Source organism: Neolamprologus brichardi, chromosome 9, assembly GCF_056152115.1.
Source record: "Neolamprologus brichardi isolate AB-2024 chromosome 9, ASM5615211v1, whole genome shotgun sequence".
In the NCBI taxonomy this organism is placed as follows: Eukaryota; Metazoa; Chordata; class Actinopteri; order Cichliformes; family Cichlidae; genus Neolamprologus; species Neolamprologus brichardi.
The window spans coordinates 40,117,704-40,135,448 of NC_142112.1; the positions used below are offsets into that span (position 1 = coordinate 40,117,704).

The window sequence follows — 17,745 nt, forward strand, 5'->3', positions numbered from 1 at the left end:
GGTACGTTAGTACATGCTTTATGGGAATGTCCACTGGTCTCCCCAATATGGGAAAATGTTTTAAAATATATGGAGGGTTGGGTGAAACTTAAATTACCTAGATCAGCAAGACTGTGCCTATTGGGAGACAGAAGTAAGGTGCCAAAGTTAGACAAAGCAGGCTTTAGAGTGTTAAACACTGGGATTGTGACGTGTGCTCGTCTCATTTTAGCACTTTGGAAAGACCCTCAGACTCCAACCCGAAAAAAGTGGAAAATGACTGAAAATGCCGCATGTGAGAAAATGCTGGGAAGACTGAGCAGTAAGACAGAGACTCTAACAGAATAATGGGACAGATTTTTGTTGATATGGGCCTACAACATGAAGACAACGTGAGATACAGTATGAATTAAGAATTAACTGTGTGTGCAACAGTTTATCTATTTATTTATTTATTTATTTTTCTTCACTGAGTGTGGTTTATTGTTGTTTTGGGTTGTTATGTTATGGTTTTCTTAATTTTTCAAAAATAATAAAACACTTTAATTAATAAATGGCCCCTAAGCTTCTGTTTCATCTCACAGAGCTAAACATCCGTTTGTCTCTCAGACGAACCTTAATTAATGAGACAAGAAACAAACATCAATAAAACCACTTTAGCCGGATCTGCGCCCTCGTCGGGATGGAAACGTCTCCGTTACTGTCAGCATTTATTCTGTTTACCGGTGGGGAGCAGTAGCACGCCCACATCTCGATAATCGACCTTATTCCAAAGAGGAAGAAGAGGAAGCCGGATCACGTGACCTGTTGGCGGTCAGTTCAGACCCCGGACACGTCAGGAGGACGTGGATCCGACGCAGAGGCTGGATGGTGACCCCAAACTGACCTCCTGTAAGAGTATCTACTTGATTGATATGTCATGACAAATGCGCGAGCAAGAAAATCAGAGCAAATCATTTCACGTGCGCAACTAAGTTTGGCGCGCGCAGAACTCGGCAGCCGCGCGCACGTCAGTGCAGACGCTTCAGACTCTTTACTCATTAACATTAAGTAATCCAGTGGCAGCGGTCACTGCACAGCAAACAATCACTGTCAATAATTCATTCAGCGAACTTTATTTGTCACGTTTAAAATAAATGCCGTTGAAAACAGTGTAACTCGGTTTAACGCGGGAACCTGAAGTGTCCATCAAAGTGACCAATCACATTAGGACTATGGGGGTCCGCCTCCAAACTGCCAACAATTTACACGAGCGGGATTTCTCTCCGAGCAGAGAGCGCGACGCCGCAGCAGCGCGTGGAAAGCAAAGCAGGCATTCGCGGGTGCACGAGGGCTTCTTTGTGCGCGCGGCTGTCGAGGTCTACGCGCGCGAAATTTAATTACGCGCATTGTTACAACATAATTATCATTCCGTGGGCCGTGGAGGGAAGAGTCAGGCACAACACCCGTGGGTACAGCGCTGATAGCCTGGGATCACTTTACTCTCTCCTCTCAGAGTGAAGACGGTGATGGAGGAAGAGGAGGAGGGAGCAGGGGGGAGCAGGTGGTCCCAAGAAGAGCCTCCGTATTTCAACAGTGACCCTGAGCCTCCAAAGTAAGAGTGCGCTGGGTAATGACGACTGTAACAGCTGATACACTCACCTGTGACGTCACATGTTACTGTTAGTGTAGCTGTTTGTTCACACTGACTACTAAATACTTTTACTTTGAAATGCCAGGCACACTTACACATGTCACCAAACAGGGCCGTGCAGAGAGGTTTAAAGGGTGCTCAAAGTTAAAAAGGGGCACATTGAACCAGGCTGAATAACAACAACACACATTCATCAAGAAGCTAATATGGGCAACAAGGCAAAGCAAACGTAGCCGATGTTTTACCTGATGGGTACAATGTTGCTGTTGAGGGGTTGCTGCTGATAGTGCTGGAGGGCAGGGCTGTGTTGATCTGAGACTGTAGACAGTAAAAAGTCCATAGGAGAGATGGTAGCTGATTAAACAAGTGTCATGAGATAATAACAAAATGCAAAGATTGGTGACAGCACTTGGAACCATAAGACAACAAAAACTGTGAGAAATAATTTAGGCTCTGCCTGTGAATCACTCTTTGCTTCTCTTCTTCCTTCCATCCCATCATTTCATATATCACTCTCCACTTGCTGTCTATCTGAGAATGTTATAGCACTGCCTTTAGTAGCCTCACACAGCTCTACTGTTTCCTCCTCATGTCCTTACCAGACATGTCTGGACATTGTTATATCATGAATAATATTTTTTTAAAAATCCATCTAAATAAAACACACACAGTGACATTTTAGACCTTCTTCAGAATACTGTATATACTATGGGCATCATGGTGCTGATCCAGAATCCTTACATTATTATTTATTACTAGAGCTACAATAATAAAGCAATGAGGAGGGGGAAGTAATAAATATGAAATAATGTATTTATGATGATTTGTTTCACTATCCACTCTGTGCAGGGCAAAGCTTATTAAACTGTAGAGATACAATAATTTTACTGCTGTAAAATCCAAATTTTGTCTTATTTAAAATATAAATCTAATATAATCTGCTTCTTAATGTATGTTCTTTAAAATACAGCGTGTGTTTTTTAAAATATTATAATAATGCATAATTATGTGGACATGCATATTAGATCGTTTTTTAGTGAAATATAATCCCTCCAGAAAGGCAGGAAAAGCCCGGAAACTTACTTTAAAACTAAATATGTTCCCTAAAACGGTGACAGAGCTGCAGACCCATGACAGCCTTACACAGGTAGCCAGCAGCTATGACCAGCACTACATGTGCAGTTAATAAAAGGACAGGTAAAGTTTGTCGCGCTGTTGCACACACAGCACCCTCGTTTGTTTCAGTTCGTCAGTTGCCATAAGACAACTTACCAACGTGTCGGTAATAAGCTAACACTCCTGTGTGCTATAGACTACAGTGTACGCTGTACACCTGCTTACTGGTTGTGTCGCATCAGTCTGTGTCTCTGAGTTAACTTGTGTTTCTCCTACAGCTCCGGACCGCAAAAAATGCGCGTGCTCTTTGTGAGCTCGTTCCCGGCTCGTAACCAGCGCGTTCTGCCATCAAGGACGATCATTGGTTAAATGTGATCATGTGACTGATGCAAGCCAGATCCTTTTATTTAGCAAAACTGTGATTAATAGTTAACTATTATTGTTGAGGGGCACAGACAGGACTCCGCACGCACACACACATTAAAAAAAAAAATTAATAATATTTTTTTTAAAAGTTGCCTCAACAAAAGGGCACTTTGGGCACCCATCAGGAAAGGGGCGGGTGCTCAAGCCCCTCTAGCCCCCCCCTCTGCACGTGCCTGTCACCAAACCAGACACACATCAGGCGAACAGTATGTATTCATATGTATTCACTCACCAGCTGCAGGAACAAGAATCAGGTCCTCAGGTGAAGCCTGAGTGTGTGGTGTTTGCTGTGACTGGCCTCCTTGTGTAGCGTCACCCAGAACAGTAGGAAAATACTCGTGTGGACAAACAGTGCAGATTTTTATTCATTTTTATTCAGGTTTTTATTATTTTCACTTTACTGCAGGAGGTCGTTTGACTGTTGTTAGAGCGATACAAATGAAAACGTGTGTGTGTGTCTGTTTGCAGAGGTCAGAGGTCACAGTCTCCAGTAACATGCTATCTGTCCGTGAGGAGTCACTGGTCTCAGGAAGAACCTCCATGTTTCAGCAGTGATCCTGAACCCTCAAAGTAAGAAGCAGTTTCTGCTGTAGATGATGGAGTCCGTCTTGTTCAGTGAATCATTTACAGGACGATCCGTGAGAGCGACCTTTAAACTGTCTGTGTGAGGGGAGGATGAAACCAGACAACAGAAAGGCACATGTTAGAGAACAGATTCCAGAGCTTGGAGGAGTGAAAGGACTGAATAGAGCCTGAGTGATGAGGGTCACTTGGCCCATGGCGCATATTGGTGGGTGGGCAGGGAGTGAGTCTGGAGGTGTGAGGCCTGATTGACCTGAGACACTGACCAGGTCAATCAGGTGGTGTGCGGGGTCACCTGTGATGGCCCTGGTTTACCTGAGACAAAAAAAACACTTTTTCAAACAGAAGTTTCTCCACTTTGACTTTTCTCTGTGACCATCAGAGCTTCTGCACAGTGTCATCAAATCTGCATGTTTGTCACTGACAGTCAATGATTTTAGTGATGATGAAATGTGTTCACAGAGGGAGGAAGAGGAAGAGGAGCGGTGTCTGTGAGGAGGAGCAGCTGTCCTGCTGTGCTTTGTGTCAGGACATCCTGAAGGATCCAGTCTCTACCAGCTGTGGACACTGGTTCTGCAGACAGTGCTTCTCCTCATACTGGGACCAGTCTGCTTCATCAGGAGACTCGTCCTGTCCCCAGTGTGGAGAAAGATCCAGAACCAGAGCTGGACTGCAGACAGCCAGTCAGAGCAGCTGTGTACAAAGTAAGACTGAACATCTGTCTGCTGATGGACTCATTTCTGAAAACTGGACTTCTTGTTGTTGTTCAGACATTGAAGAGTTTTCTTTCTCTTTAGTCTCATTGTTTTTCTTTCTTTCAGCAGATGTTGGTCTGCAGGAGGTTTTAGATGAACATAAGATCAGTCTGAGGAGGAGATGTGAACGTGTGACTGAAGGAAGTGATGAAACAGGAAGTAGAACCCTCCTCAACACCACCTACACTGAGCTCTACATCACAGAGGGACAGAGTGAAGAGGTTCATACCCAACATGAGGTGAGGCAGCTGGAGACAGCTTCCAAGATGGACGCCCTCCATGACGCTCCAATCAGGTGCCAGGACATCTTTAAAGCCTTACCTGACCAACAGAGACCCATCAGAGTGGTTCTGACCAACGGCGTGGCTGGTGTTGGAAAAACCTTCTCAGTGCAGAAGTTCACTCTGGACTGGGCAGAGGGCTTGGAGAACCAACACGTCAGTGTGGTGGTTCTGCTTTCATTCAGGGAGCTGAACCTGATCAGAGATGAGCAGTACAGTCTTCTGGAGCTGCTCCATGTTTTCCATCCAACATTACAGAAGGTCACAGCAGAGAAGCTGGCTGTCTCTCAGCTTTTGTTCATCTTTGACGGCCTGGATGAAAGCAGACTTTCATTGGATTTCACCAACAGGAAGCTGCTGTCTGATGTCACACAGAAGTCATCAGTCAGCCAGCTGCTGACAAACCTCATCCAGGGGAATCTGCTTCCCTCGGCTCTCGTCTGGATAACTTCCCGACCTGCAGCAGCCAATCAGATCCCTCCTGCATGTGTTGACAGGCTAACAGAAGTACGAGGCTTCACTGACGCCCAGAAGGAGGAGTACTTCAGGAGGAGGTTCAGTGATGAAGAGCTGTCCAGCAGAATCATCTCCCACATGAAGACATCCAGGAGCCTCCACATCATGTGTAGAATCCCAGTCTTCTGCTGGATCACTGCTACAGTTCTGGAGCACATGTTGACTACAGAGCAGAGAGGAGAGCTGCCCAAGACCCTGACTGACATGTACTCACACTTCCTGCTGGTTCAGACAAAGAGGAAGAAGAACAAGTACCACGAGGGACATGAGATGAGTCCACAGGAGCTGACGGAGGCTGACAGAGAAGTTCTTCTGAAGCTGGGGAGGCTGGCGTTTGAACATCTGGAGAAAGGAAACATCATGTTCTACCAAGAAGACCTGGAGCAGTGTGGTCTGGATGTGACAGAGGCCTCGGTGTACTCAGGAGTTTGTACAGAGATCTTCAAAAGAGAGTGTGTGATCTTCCAGAAACCAGTCTACTGCTTTGTTCATCTGAGCATTCAGGAGTTTCTGGCTGCAGTCTACATGTTCCACTGTTTCACCAGCAGGAAGACAAAGGTACTGAGGGATTTTCTGGATATCTGGAATGACATCACATCACTTCATGAGTTTCTGTCAAAAAGTATGTTGAGATCCTTCCAGAGTAAAAATGGCCACCTGGACCTGTTTGTCCACTTCCTTCATGGCCTCTGTCTGGAGTCCAACCAGAGACTCTTAGGAGGTCTGCTGGGTCAGACAGAGAGCAGTCCAGGAACCATCCAGAGAGTCATTAAGAGCCTGAAGGAGATGAACAGTGATAAAATCTCTCCTGACAGAAGCATCAACATCTTCCACTGTCTGATGGAGATGAACGACCTCTCAGTACATCAGGAGATCCAAGAGTTCCTGAAGTCAGAGAACAGATCAGAGAAGGAACTCTCTGAGATCCACTGCTCAGCTCTGGCCTTCATGCTGCAGATGTCAGAGGAGGTTCTGGATGAGTTGGACCTGCAGAAGTACAACACATCAGAGGACGGACGACTGAGACTGATTCCAGCTGTGAGGAACTGCAGAAAGGCTCGGTGAGTCCAGATGTGCTCATTAACATCATTGATTAGTGTAGAAACATACGCAGTATACAGTATATTTGCAGACTGTATTCCCTCTCCCACCATATTGTGGGCTCTGCACCAACATGGCGAAGTGTCACTTGGAGAGAATTTGAAATTGTGCAGCAGAAGTTAGATATTTTTGTCTTGCACCTGATGTGATAATTCTGTTCTATGATGGCATCATGATGTAATTCAGCCAGGAGTGGGTAATGAGCACCATGCACTGCAGTGTGATGAACGCATGGGACGTATCTCCTTTTTACCATCCTTACAACATGCCCAGCTAACCTGCACAATGCAACACAATGCATAACTTCACAGTCGGAGCCAAGATCTTACTTTTCCATTCTGTTTGTGCTTTTCCTGCAACATTTGAGTTTTTGAATCAAGAATAAAGATTTCTTAGAATCTTAGTTATGTTATAATAACGTAAGTTAAACGTTTACTAAATGTGGTGCAGCAGAAATCAAACATCTTTACCGTCTCTTTTCTCGTTGAGTTCCAGATTGTTTCTAGCTGATCCCAGAGACTTGCTTTGCATGAAACTTTTGTGTAACCTATCTTTCAATCCACTAAATTCCAGATCTGTTCAGTTGGAATCAAATCTGTACTTTGGCCATCACATCAATTCCAATACTCCAGATTGCTTTCTCTTGGTCAGGTAATCTTTGTACAGACTTGAAGAATGCTTGGGGTCATCGTCTCATTGCATGAACCCATGACTACTCAGTTTCAGCCCAGAAGAGATTGCCCACACAGTTTGAAGAAATGGAAGCCCACGCAATCATCGAATATCTGCTGTTTTACTAAATCCTTAATCCTATTTGTCTCAAAGACCTTCCAGCATCATAAAGTCCTTTTAATGCGGATGTTTCCTTCTCGATGAGCTCTCAATATACTATTTTTCAAGTCAAGTGGCTTTATTTTCATTTCAACCATGTTCAGTGGTACAGTACACAGTGAAACGAGACAGCGTTCCTCCAAAACAGATGTTCATCAGATGATGACATCACTGTTTTCTCTTTGGATGCTTCACATCTGTTTTATAACTCACATTTTATTTTCTGTTCACAGACTGACTGACTGTGGACTCTCAAAGACTCACTGTGAAGTTGTGGCCTCAGCTCTGAAGTCCAACCCCTCCCACCTGACAGAGCTGGACATGAGCTTTAACAACCTCCAGGATTCAGGCGCAAAGCTGTCCGCTGGACTGAAGAGTCCAAACTGTCAACTTAGGATTCTGAGGTCAGTTTACTGATTTGAGCTGTGATATTTATTAAATAAACATTTATATCAATTATTTATATCATCATTTATATCTTTTTGAATATGATTAAAATTGATTTGTTTCTAATGTTTTTATACAGACTTAAAGGCTGCAGGCTGTCAGAGCTGAGCTGTGCTGCTTTGACCTCTGCTTTAAAGACTAACCCCTCCCATCTGGTAGAGCTGCACCTGAGTGGAAATGACCAGCAGGAATCTGATATCAAGGGTCTATGTGCTTATTTGGAAAGCCCTCACTGTAAACTACAGACTCTGAGGTCAGTATGAGAAACACATGTGGCTTTTGTTGAGGCTTGAGCTGCTCGAGCTGGCATGCCCCATGCAAGCCGGCTTCTATACAGTTAGCATGTACAGGGCCCAGCCGTGTTTTTGGTGGGCTTGGTTCCACCTCCTCTACTATGACCCCACCTCACTGCAGTTGCACCTTTTGCCTGTTACCTAATAGTAACTCCCAGTGGTTTCCACCTGGGTATCCCAGAGTTGGTCCTCTGGGGCTGCTTTTTCACCTCGCTGGGCTGTGGTGGGCTAAGGCCTCCTCTGTGGGGTGTGATTGTGGAAGGTGGGGTTGTGTGTGGTTGGTGGGTTACCCCCTGGTCCCCTACCATTAGGTTTCTTCTCTTCTTGTAATTCACAGCACTAGCATAGTACACACTCACATAAGATTTAATAGCTATATTTACCTACAACTGTAGGACTAACTGTAGGGGCTGGGGCAGGCTGGGTTAATTGTTTATAATAATAATATAATAACATGGAAAAACAGACCTGCAATAGAAACATATTTATGAGCAACGGGAATAAAAAGTGACCGAGATAAGATCCTGTGAGACTTCCGGATACAGACGGACAAAATGGTGGTGGCTAACCAACCGGACATAGTGGTGGACAAACAGAAGAAGACGGACGTAGTGATCGATGTAGCGGTTCCCAATGACAACAACATCAGGAACAAGGAAGACAAGAAGCTTGAGAAATACCAAGGGCTCAGAGAAGAGCTCGAGAAGATGTGGAGGGTGAAGGTGACGGTGCAGGGACTCCCAAGCTAGGCGAGTGGCTCCAGCAGATCCCGGGAACAACAGCGGAGATCTCTGTCCAGAAGAGCACAGTCCTAGGAACAGCTAAGATACTGCAGGACCCTCAAGCTCCCAGGCCTCTGGTAGAGGACCTGAGGTTCAAGGACAGACCGCGTGAAAATCTTATTTTTTTAATTAATATAAAATATTGTGTTAATTAAATTGCATCAATGTTTAAAAGTAAAAAAGGAAATCCTTTTTAACAAGCCAATAAAAATGTAGATGGGCCAATAAGACTCAGATTCACTAACCTGAGGGATGTTAGGTAGGACACCTAATTATTATTAAGGTTAATTAACATCTATGTCATCATAACGTCTGTTTTCAGCAACAGAAAAACTTTGCAGAATGGAAACCAACGTGAAAGGCCTGTTTTTTTCTCCTTTGAATGTTTGCTCATTAATGAGAAACACGTATTTCTTATCCAGTCACTCCATGAATCAATGGAATAATTGATAGAAATCAAGATTACTTAAATATTCCACAGCTGCAGCTCAAGTAGAGACCTTCCTCATTTGGGTTTTTATCATAGTATTCTGATTTTTGGACTCTGGTGATTCGAGTGGCTTTGATGGGAGTGTAAATCTCATCACATCAAAACCTTAGATTAGATGTGTGCAGTGCAGATTCATCCTGACCATGAAGGGATTGTGGGAGTTTAACTCCTCTGTTCTTTTCAAATATTATGGTTCTGTCATAATGCTGGTGTTATATTGGATTCTTGTGGTGAAAAGAGCAGAACTGAAAGATGATGCCTTCATTTTCCCAGTCCATTTACTTTCCAACCCTCACCTGTAGTCATCAGATCTGGGTAATAACTGAAAGAGGAAGGTCATGAATGCAACCGGCCAGATTTCACCATAATGTTGCTGAGCTTAAACATGAGATGAGGGCCTTCGACATCCAGACGGATCTCAGAGTAGAACTGCTCCTCCTTCGTATCGAAAGAGTCATATATGGAGTATAGAGATTCAAACGCTCTGGGCCTCTGGACGCCTCCTGGAGGTTGTATTCAGACAGAGAGGAGGAGACCCCATGAGTAGAGGGTCATGGATGGATTTGTATTCAGAATCAGTATCATAATCCTTCCTTAACCCCATATGAATGCTTTTAAGCTTTGAAGTCCAAGGATATTACCAGGGGCAGATTTCCTTCCTATTTCCCCTGTTTTTCCTGCAGCCGTCTTCCGTCTGTATCACTCTGGCTTCACAGTGTGATTTAGGACCTTCATCCATCTTTACACTGAAGGAGGATTAAACACTTTGGATCATTTTTATCTGTGCAGGTTGTTTGTTTTTTTTTTGTTTTTTTGCTAGAATCCATTTTTGGTTAATTGTTTGTTTGGTTTTTAACGGATGTTTTCGGCGTCATCTGTAGACTGATCATTTAGGTATATCCCAGTTTTTTGTTTTAAAGTTATACAGCACTCTCTACAGTGAGCTGAAGGCATGTGTCCCTCTGTCTCTGTCCTCTCGGGCCTTGTTGTGGCTCCTCTGCTCTCTGTTATCCAGAGCATCGCACACATATCTTTTCCCAGGATGACATTGGAAGAAGTGTATAAATGAAACTCGCAGCACTCACAGAGACGATCACTGTGTACGCTTTTGCTTCATGGAAGTAAAATAACTTCTGTTGTGTTTTATTCTTTTTTTTCAGATTAGATTCATGCAGTTTATCAAAAACCAGCTGTGATCATCTGGTCTCAGCTCTGAAGTCCAACCCCTCCTATCTGAGAGAGTTGGACCTGAACTATAACATGAACCTGCAGGACTCAGGAGTGAAGATGCTGTGTGGATTTCTGCAGAGTCCAGACTCTAATCTGGAGACACTCAGGTCAGAGTCTGTCATGTTTCTGTCTGACAATATTGTGAGTGAAAGTTGACTGTGGGTTGAATATCAACTAAGGTAGTAGATTAATCAGATGACCACACTAATGACATATAGAGTTTGGTTGGGGGATCAGACAGTTTGTCCTTTTTAATTCACTTCATATTTTCAAATCCCTTCAGTTTCAGTCTCTGCGGTTTGTCAGAAATCAGCTGTGCATATCTAGCATCAGCGCTGACGTCCAACCCCTCCCATCTGAAACATCTGGAGCTGAGTACACTGCAAATTTCTTGTAGCTTAACAAGATTTATTGTCTTAAATTTAGCCAGATTATCTTGTCCATCTTGTTTTGAACATTACAAACTAGTTTCCAGTCTCATGTGCTAGATGATTAGACTTGTTTTAAGTATATATTCCTTTTTTTTCTTATTTAGTCTGTAAATCTAAAAATGAACCATTTCACCTTTATTTCAAGCAAAAATAGCTTTTAGATAGAGTGTAAAACAAAAAATTATCTTAAAATAAGAAACATTCACCTTTTTCCTTGAAATAAGAAAGTCAATCATTGGAAGGTATATTTAGACCTGAGACGTGTCACAGATGTATTTGTTACCATGTAAAATAAGCCACTTTACTCTAACGGCATAATGTATAGCATCTTCAATCACCAAAAACTCCATATTAGCAACCTCTGATACAGGACCTAGTCCTTTCTCATTTACAAATATTGGATGCTCAGTTCCTGCTTCACTTTGACAACACTCCAGCAGCTGATTGTGGTTTACAAGAGACTTGCACACATTCTTAAAGTTTAATTTGGCTGACCATTGTTTTTTAAAAAAAACTGCGTTTAGACTCTATTTCATACACGTATGACAAATTACAGGTCCCAGGGCAATAATCTGAGAGGGAAGATGCAGCATGTAATCTTCTATCATTTTTTTAGTTTGGACACAGTTTGTAAAGACACAACTGGGGCAAAAAGTATTTTAACAATTTCAATTAAATCCAAAATAAATTTGATAAAAGAATGGCAAAATCTTGATCAATATAAGCATTTGTCCAGGGGATTGTTTTAATCTGTTGTCACTTGAAGCTAAAGTAGCATTAAATTTTTTTTTATGAATTATAGAACATTTTTTGAGACATTTTATTAAATTCGATGAATTTATATTCCAAAATCTCTTTTTCCCAAAGTCTGTTTTTGTTTCATAATGGGGTTTTTCATAATGGTGTATTTATTTGAGGTCATTTAACAACTGAATTTCTTATTCAGGCAATCAGGGTGGGACCTGAACGCTCATTGGCTGCTGCTTAAACAGGTGCTTAAAATTAAAGTGTCTCAAAATGTTTCTATTATTACAAAAAAGAATCGTAGTGAAATAAATATTTAATAAAATATTATAAAAATACACAATGTAAAATAAAAATTAAATGACACGTTTTAACACTTTGGTGTTCCATAGTCTAGTTCATATTAAAAAGTTAAATAATGTATTAGCACTAGATTAGGTTCCTGTATTCCTCCGTACAACCATCCCACATATCACACAAAAGTCTGGACTACTGCTATGAATTGTATTAATATGGCTCAAAAGAGACTTTACTGTTAAGGCAACAAAAACAAAACAAATCCCACACCTCCAACACGCCATCTTGTTTGGGGAAAAGACCTGAAAGAAGTTCTTGGCGGGCAGAGTAGTAGAGGTCAATACCAAGTTTGAAGGGGTGGTTTATACCAAGTCTGCATTTAACTTGTGTAGTAATGTAATTGTAAAGACGACTACAACAGTCATAGTAATTGATGGGTTATTTGTTAAAATTAGTTTTTCGAATGCAGGTTCATTATGCATGTTATGTTCACGTTTTACAAGCTTTACACAGACGAAAATGTGTAACACTACCTCCCCCCTGGCTGCCCTCAAGTGGCTCTGTCCATTATCTCACTGTTTGAATCGGAGGACACGAGGGAGCAGGTTCGGACTGGATTCTGTTGAGGTAATTAACTTTTGCTTACAAACATTTCGGGTTCTTTTAGCTTTGACTTACTGTAGTAACATCAGTCGTGGTCAAATATTAAGTTTTACCGAGGCAGTATTATCAGTTCACTACCAATGGGTAGTTAGCCAAAACTGCTAGCCAGCTAGCTAGCTTAGTTCATTCAGTATGCTGAATTGTTAGCATGCAGTGATAGTTTAAAATTATTAATGGTGCTAGTTAGGTAAATTTAGCTTCGTGTTCAATATACTTAACATAGCTATATGACAAAAGAACTACAGTTGATATCCGCCTTTGCAAAAGTCCGTTTTGTGTTTCCCACCCACGGAAAATAAAAAGCTGCGGTGTTTTTTTTTCCTTCTTAAGCCGCGTGCTCTCTGTCTGCACTGTGCTTGGTGTGTTTGTGTGTGCAACTTGGGAGGACCGATACTGGTTTGAGACAAATCTCGCAATCGGGCTCATAACTTTACAATGCTGTTTTTTGTTATGGAAAAAGACAGGGGTGTTGGACAGATCTATATTTAACTTAAATGAGGATTTACTTAAGTCATCAAGAGTTAACTGTTTTATGACCAAAATTACATTTAACCAACATGAGTTTATTCAAATTTTATTATTTTACTATTTTTTGCAAGTCCAGTTTGGGTAATGAAATTAAAGATAACACAAGGGAATAAAAATAATGCACATTTATGAAAGACATCTTTACCTATAGATTTACTTTAAGCCTCATTTCCGACAGATTATGATTAATCATATAAACTTGTAAGTTGGAGAAGATGTGAACTTGCTTCCAATTATTTATGTTGTAAACTATTAATATCAATCAGGTCACTTTAACCTTGCTGAACCGAGGTAACATTTTTTCTTATGGATGAAGTGGCCTAATCTGAGCTGTGGTCATTTGTTGAATGATTTGACAAGCAGTTGGGCACTATTAGTTTTAGTTTGAAAACTAGTTTGGAATAGCCTTGTCATAAATTTTAAGTAAGCAATTTTATAAGACTTAACCATTGAATTAACACAGGCTCTACTTGGTCTGTCTTTTGCACCTTATCCATGTGTCTGATTGCATAGACTTTGGATCCATGGCAGGTGGTGTCTTGACTCAGTTTTTCTTTTTGACCCAAACATATGTTTTTCTTTCCTCAGGGAAAAGTTCTGACAAAAGCTACACCAGTAAATCATGGAGGGTTTGGATGATTGCAGCCTTTCGGTTCTAAATGGTAGGCCAAGCATATGCATATTTATGCAAATTAATGTCTAAATGAATTTTGTGTTGCACACACTGACAGTGATCGTACATAGAATCAGTTTTATGTTGTCAGATCAATAAAATATTTAAATTACATTTAAATGTATTTGACAAAATGACAATTTGGAATTGTTGTACAACTTTTACATTTCTGAAAGTTACTGACTTTTATTTACAGCTGCAGACATAGATGAGGTCTTGCTCCACACCCTCAGTAGGGACGATTTAAGGGACCTGCTTCCAGGGCCTGAAAATTTTATGAGGAGGAAACAGTTGTGGGCAAGTTTTGCCGCTTTTGATTTAAAAACACTTAGCATGACACATTTTGTTTAGGACTCCTGTAATATAACTATTTTCGTTTTCTTATTTAGGATGAGACTAAAGAAAAGGCGTCTCATGGACATCTCACCATGTGACCAGGGAGAAGATTATGATGCAGATTCAAGTGGTGGATCAAACATGCTTTTGCCACCAAGGAGCAGTTCTGGTGACAACAGTTGTAAGTGAAAGATTACAATTATGGCAATAATATTGAATATTGAACTGAAATTTGATTTAGTTCTTTCTTTCCTGTTCTGTTCATAGCCCTGTTCAGGACACTACCAACTTTCTTCCCATCACAAGTTGCACCACCCAAGAAGATGGGACATGCCAGTGAAGCACTGATTGATGTCCTTCAGGTCTGTGTTTCTTCATATTTGTTATCAAATAATGCCCATAAAGCCTTCACTTTAACAGTTTATTTGGCATATGGCCTTTTTATCCATGCCAAGTCCTCCAACAATGTAGTTTATATTTGGAAAAGGTGTGCAGAAATCTGAAATGGCACAAACACTGAGATAAAAAAAATTTCAATAAAAATAATAAAGAAAATCATAAAGAAATTAAAAACAAAATGGAAATAATTACATATTTAACTATCACAGGTGCAGCATCTTTGTCATTTCCTAAAGTGTGTAAAGACATAATCCTAACGGTGATGAGGCAGAATTTATTACATTTTTCAATGGCATGAATAAATATATATATATATATATATATATATATATATATATATATATATATAATTTTTATTTTTTTTCTATACAGTATTTGTCAATCTAAAGAAAAATAACATTAATATGGTCTGTAGCACATCTGATCTATGGTTGTCATCATTCATGTATCACCCGAAGGGTGCACCCCAAAGGGATCAATAAAGTGAAGTCTAAGTCTAATACATACTTGAACTACCCTGATAGCTTTGGAGTTTCTCCGTACATTGTACAATTTTTGTCTTTGTTTTTCTTTTGCCAACAGAAGATCCAGCGTCAGCCCCGTTCTGCTCTTTGAAGGGTCCCGCTGTCTTATTGCAGTTGGAACCACTCTCATCACCACATTTGACCACAGATGACCTTGGAGAAGGTTTGCTGTATCTTATGGCATACTACTACACCCTGCATCTCACCTATCCTAAATGTGTGGCAACGCTTCTGTCTGTCATTTAGACTGAAGTGTTAAAGGACAAAATCCATGAGCAAGACACCACAGGCTCATACAAAAAAGTCATGGCAGGCTGTAGGAATGTTTATTGAAACGTAGAGCTGTTTGAGCAAGATGTAACTTAGGTCTGTGTTGGAAGGTTTGGGCCTGATAGCTTTGAAGTTGCAATTTACACTTGAATTCTTTTTTTTTTATTCTTATTAATGTAATACAAAGTACTTTTTTCTTTAAACACATCTGTTCTGCAAATTGTGTTTAAAATTGCAAATGCTCTTTTTATTACATTTTATATGTTGAGTAGCTAACTGGTTTAGCACTTCTAAAAGGAACACAAAATAACAATGTTACACTTACAATGTGTCTTTAAATTTTTGTGTACTATGATTCACTGAAATATTTGTTACTGTTTGGAGAGTTTGTTTCCAATAAAGGTCATGTACACAGTATACTTTGCCTGCTTTAATTTGGCTTTATCTTTCTTATTTTGAGAATTCTTATCAAGTGTAATTATCTTACTGCACTGGCAGATTATTTCACTGAATTTAAGAAGATTTAGACTACAATCTATTATTTTTTAACTTATTTTAAGATCTTTAAAATGATTTAATGTACTAGTTTTTAGATTATTTGCCTTGATTTGTTCCTTAGAATAAGTGTTTTATGCCTATTTTCAGATTTAATTTCTTCAACATTTTGCTTAGAACAAGTGGTTAAATCTTATTTTAGGTTTCAATTGCCATGATTGGTTGCTTGGAATAAGTGTGTAAGGCTTATTTTAAGATTTAACTATCTAATTGTTCCCTAGAATAAGTGGTTAAAGCTTATTTTAAGTTTCAATGTTCTGATTTGTTGCCTGGAATAAGTGTAAAATACTTATTTTTAGCTTTATTTAAATCTGGATATTGTTCTTATTTCAAGAAATCTTAATAAGAAAAAAACACTTACCCCACTGGCAGATAATTTCACTTGTTTTAAGCAAAACTTCACCAAAAATAAGTGTATTTATCTAGTATTAAGGAGGTGGGTTTTTGCAGTGTAACAACAATGTGCAGGATGCAGGAGTGAAACATCTGTGTGGGTTTCTGGAGCGTCCCTGCTGTACACTGGAGAAACTGAGGTCAGACATCACACTTTAGTTGTTGCTGAAATGAATATGTGACAGTTGCAGATATGACTGTTACACTGACCCCACTGAGTCTTCGCTGTAAAATCTGTTGTTTTCAGTGATTTTCATCCAATCATAGACACTTCTCAGAGTGACAGCTGTAAGATTGTCTCATGATTTGTGATTTTTATTCATAAAAACTGTACTGACTGAAATATTCAGAGGTAAATATGTCCTTACACTTTTATAGCCTTCCAGCTTTATCTTAAAGTAGACAAACTGAAAATAATAACGTTGTCCTGCATGAAGTATGTAGGCTCTGTGCTCTAGCACTAGCTTTTCTCCTGACATGTAACTAGTCTGCATGAGTGCTGACATAAGGGTGTTTTAGAGGCAGTAGCATGTTGTCGGCCATATTAATGAGAGGTCTTTTTCACTGTTTGAAACTGCATGTTGGCTTCAGGTGTTTGAAACGCTGATAAATAAACTTGCATGTTTTTAAAGTTTAAGGAGCTGCAGCTTGTCGCACATCAGCTGTACTTCTCTGGCTTCAGTTCTGAAGTCCAACCCCTCTCATCTCAGAGAGCTGGACCTGAAGTACAACAACCTGCGGGATTTAGATGTGAAGCAGCTGTCTGATCTTGTGGAGACTCCAGACTTAAGAGTGGAGTGAGTCACTGCTGATTTCAGCAACACTGTGTTACATGTATATTATTATGTATGCAGTATATCCCAGAGCTTGATGTAGCTAAAGATGATGGTGATGGCTGTTGTCTGTGTTGATCTTTGCAGGAGATAAAGCTGGATGCAGCTGACAGCCAGTAAGATGCACAGAGATACCTGCCCTCTTTTTGTCTCTCCACAGCTTGGTTGGTTCTGATTGGACCTCATCTCTCCGCAGCGTTTTTGTTATCATCTTGTTTTCATCATGGAATAAATGTTGTTACTGTTTAATGTTTGTTCGTTGTTAGAGTTTAATTATCATCCTGGTCGTGTTGGCTGTGAGCTCCATATTTTTGTAAAAAAAAATAAAAATTCTTCTTTTTCTTTAAATGAAGTTATTATTATTGTCACTTTGTCTTCTGTGAGTTTTGTGCTTGTAGTTAGGGGGTGGGTTTAAAAAAAATCGATTTTAGCTTGAATAACACTATCGATTCATTAAATCCTAGATTGATATTTAAATATAAATGTATTTTACCAGAAATGCCAGAATCTCAGTTTAACGCTCACAAACCATTTAACAACCACCAAACAGCTAAAACAGTAAATGAGAGCAAACAAACAGAATCCACACGAAGACGTAAACACAAAGCGTGAATCGTTCACCCAACGGCGCATACAG

At 40.4% G+C, this 17,745-nt stretch overlaps 1 protein-coding gene, 1 long non-coding RNA gene and 1 pseudogene across 4 annotated transcripts; all 3 read left to right on the forward strand.

Moving 5' to 3' along the window:
* Positions 1-777: 777 nt before the first annotated feature.
* On the forward strand, positions 778-7,930 carry LOC148101662 (protein NLRC3-like). 2 transcript variants are annotated; one of them, XM_087846681.1, is made up of 7 exons: positions 778-876; positions 1,475-1,573; positions 3,623-3,724; positions 4,199-4,440; positions 4,558-6,349; positions 7,454-7,624; positions 7,747-7,930. In XM_087846681.1, the coding sequence occupies exons 2-7, from the start codon at positions 1,488-1,490 to the stop codon at positions 7,928-7,930; spliced, it is 2,577 nt and encodes an 858-aa protein (XP_087702807.1). In that variant the 5' UTR covers positions 778-876; positions 1,475-1,487. The 2 variants fall into 2 exon arrangements, with proteins under 2 accessions (XP_087702807.1, XP_087702808.1); XM_087846682.1 differs by lacking the exon at positions 7,747-7,930 and having other exon boundaries at positions 7,454-7,637.
* Positions 7,931-10,297: 2,367 nt separating this feature from the next.
* On the forward strand, positions 10,298-17,403 carry LOC148101663 (ribonuclease inhibitor-like; annotated as a pseudogene). The gene is made up of 6 exons (XR_015719522.1): positions 10,298-10,332; positions 10,443-10,569; positions 10,746-10,842; positions 16,339-16,415; positions 16,908-17,072; positions 17,196-17,403. The product of XR_015719522.1 is annotated as a ribonuclease inhibitor-like (transcript).
* On the forward strand, positions 11,675-15,744 carry LOC148101664 (uncharacterized). The gene is made up of 6 exons (XR_015719680.1): positions 11,675-12,561; positions 13,714-13,787; positions 13,995-14,095; positions 14,188-14,315; positions 14,402-14,496; positions 15,116-15,744. It is a non-coding gene; the product is annotated as an uncharacterized LOC148101664 (long non-coding RNA).
* Positions 17,404-17,745: the final 342 nt, after the last annotated feature.